The 2,279-nt window shown below is 42.8% G+C and overlaps 1 protein-coding gene across 2 annotated transcripts in view; it reads left to right on the forward strand.

The window, feature by feature from the left end:
- Window positions 1-905: 905 nt before the first annotated feature.
- Window positions 906-2,279, forward strand: part of kif26aa (kinesin family member 26Aa) — a 90,287-nt gene continuing 88,913 nt past the window's right edge. For both annotated transcript variants that reach the window (XM_042094438.1, XM_042094439.1), the window contains exons 1-2: window positions 906-1,202; window positions 1,486-1,737. In XM_042094438.1, coding sequence (XP_041950372.1) covers window positions 1,143-1,202; window positions 1,486-1,737 — 312 coding nt within the window. In that variant the 5' untranslated portion in view covers window positions 906-1,142. The remainder of the gene's footprint in view (window positions 1,203-1,485; window positions 1,738-2,279) is intronic.

Below are 2,279 nucleotides of genomic sequence, written 5' to 3' on the forward strand. Positions count from 1 at the left end.
CTAACAGCCTTAGTCTATTACTTGCACAGTTGTCATTCTATTTCATTCACAACTCGGATTTACTGTATTTATGATATTACTTGGTTTCTCTATCCAGCATGGAAAGTTTTCTGAACCTCCTCAAATTGTAACTCAAATTGTGTTCTTCATAACGGCCGTGTGGCGGCGCCAATGTAGCGGGAAGAATAAAGAGCTCGAAAGAAATGTCTGGTCTTACTATAACAGGTGTCACTGACGACGGCTTACAATGACCAGGTGAATGCATCTCAGCACCCTACAGAAATATATATGGGATAGGCTATCTATCTTTGCTTAGGTTTAATGCTTAGCCATGTTTAGTGTTTATTTGTGGAAACCTTATTAGATGGCATTGACACCTACTTGTCTTTTTTATATTATGGATTCTGACTAAATGAATCAGTGCTCATTCAGACGTAGGCCAACATGGTGGCAATAATCATTTTTAACACATTTATTGAAATGAAACGCAACGTAGCTTCTCGGTCATGCCTGTCCAGCACGGTCATGCCTGTCACATTATTTACATGCTACATTTAGAATACAATGCTAAGCATTCAAAATGATCTAAAGTTGGTGTAAGGAGATCCATTTACACCAATGACTTCAGAGTGGCATTACTTAACAAAACAGATGGACGCGTAATAGAGGTTAACGCTGCCAACTGCTTTGTTGAGGAATGCCGTTCTGATATTTAAGTTCACAACCACAGCAAAAAGAGATCTGAAATATTTTGGTATTATTTTTAGCTAACGTTTTAGCTCCAGTCAGATAAAATAAGCTGCGCTTGGCTTGGCTGTATTCTATGAAGTGGACATAAACGACTAAATCAGAGACGGAGCGCACAGCTGAGCTCCACCCCTCTATGACTGAACGGGACAGCCGACAAAGTTGGACGCTATAACTTAAATCCCCACGGTGTCAATGTCAGTGTGAGAGAGCAAGCATTAGCACCACAATGAGGATTACCTTGCCTTGTCTCAGCTGAGAGGACTACGTGAGAAAAATAAATCTGGAGTGTTTACCTGGCAGCGACTAATTAATTAGACTATAAATGAGGCGTCCATACTTCGAGACACAAGTTAGATTTAGCTGACAGTGTGGATTTACCAGACGCATCAAGCATGTACTCGTATCACTGGAACGCAAACCAAGCTCGCAATCCTGATTTCAGGAGGTTTACGGTGAGCATTGCATTATATGATTTCTTAATGCATGGAATCATGACGTTACAGGTGGAAAGAAACCAAACAAACTCCATACAGATGTTCCGCCTTCATTGAGGACCTAGAGAAACGTGTCAGTGGTGTTTCCATGCATTTGCCGAAATGTTATTAGATTGAACAAATACACATGAAGTCATGAGCACTGGCTATTTAACTCACAGAATGCCAAATAATCACTAAAGTGCACGTAGAACTAATATCTACTCTGCGCTATGCTATTTGTTTTCTTGTCTTACATAAGGTTGTTGAGGGCTATTCAAGCAGAGAGGTCCCATTCTCCTCGGGTCTCAACCCTAGGAAGAGGCTTCACTCAGCGGAGGAAGTCAAATGCGGCAGCCGGCCAAACCCAGAGGGCGCGGGCTCCGTGTCCGTAACAGAGATAAGTCAGTCGGAGAGAAAAGACGACGGAGACACCCTTTGCCAGCGATGTCAGATCATCGCGTCCGAACTGAACAGGCAGGCGTTCACTTTGGCGGACCCTGGATCACTGAAGGTTGGCACCCGTCTTCACAACACCTTTGTAAACGACTTATACCCTAACCTCTCCAGTAGTAACAAGATTACACTCTTACTGTCTCTTTCCTTACTTTCTCCTTGATACACCTTGTGTTAGTCGGTTTACCACTCCCCCATAAAAGTTACTTCCCTCTATAAACAGTCCAAAACATCATTGCATCATTATATTACGGATAGTCCATGGATAGTAACAGTGCATCCTTATTGTAAGTGCACCAGGGTACTTTGGAGAATGGTATTCACTTTGCCATTGCTACAGCAAAGCCATAAAACTGTGGAGCCAGAGTCAGTGCTTGATGCTGACACAGTTGGACAGGTTTTTTATAACTGAGTTTAATGCTCAAAGAGCACTAATGTACCCATTGCTGGAAGATTTCTTGCCCACAGTGACAGCACTCTGCCCCTATCTTCTCATCCACAGAAGCAGAGCTTGTCTCCTCTGCTCATGTCTACAGTCCCCCTTGCGCTGTTGTGCATAGATGGGCCAGAATCTCTCAACTTAAAGTAACCTACCTTATT

This window comes from Alosa sapidissima, chromosome 6 (assembly GCF_018492685.1).
Source record: "Alosa sapidissima isolate fAloSap1 chromosome 6, fAloSap1.pri, whole genome shotgun sequence".
In the NCBI taxonomy this organism is placed as follows: Eukaryota; Metazoa; Chordata; class Actinopteri; order Clupeiformes; family Clupeidae; genus Alosa; species Alosa sapidissima.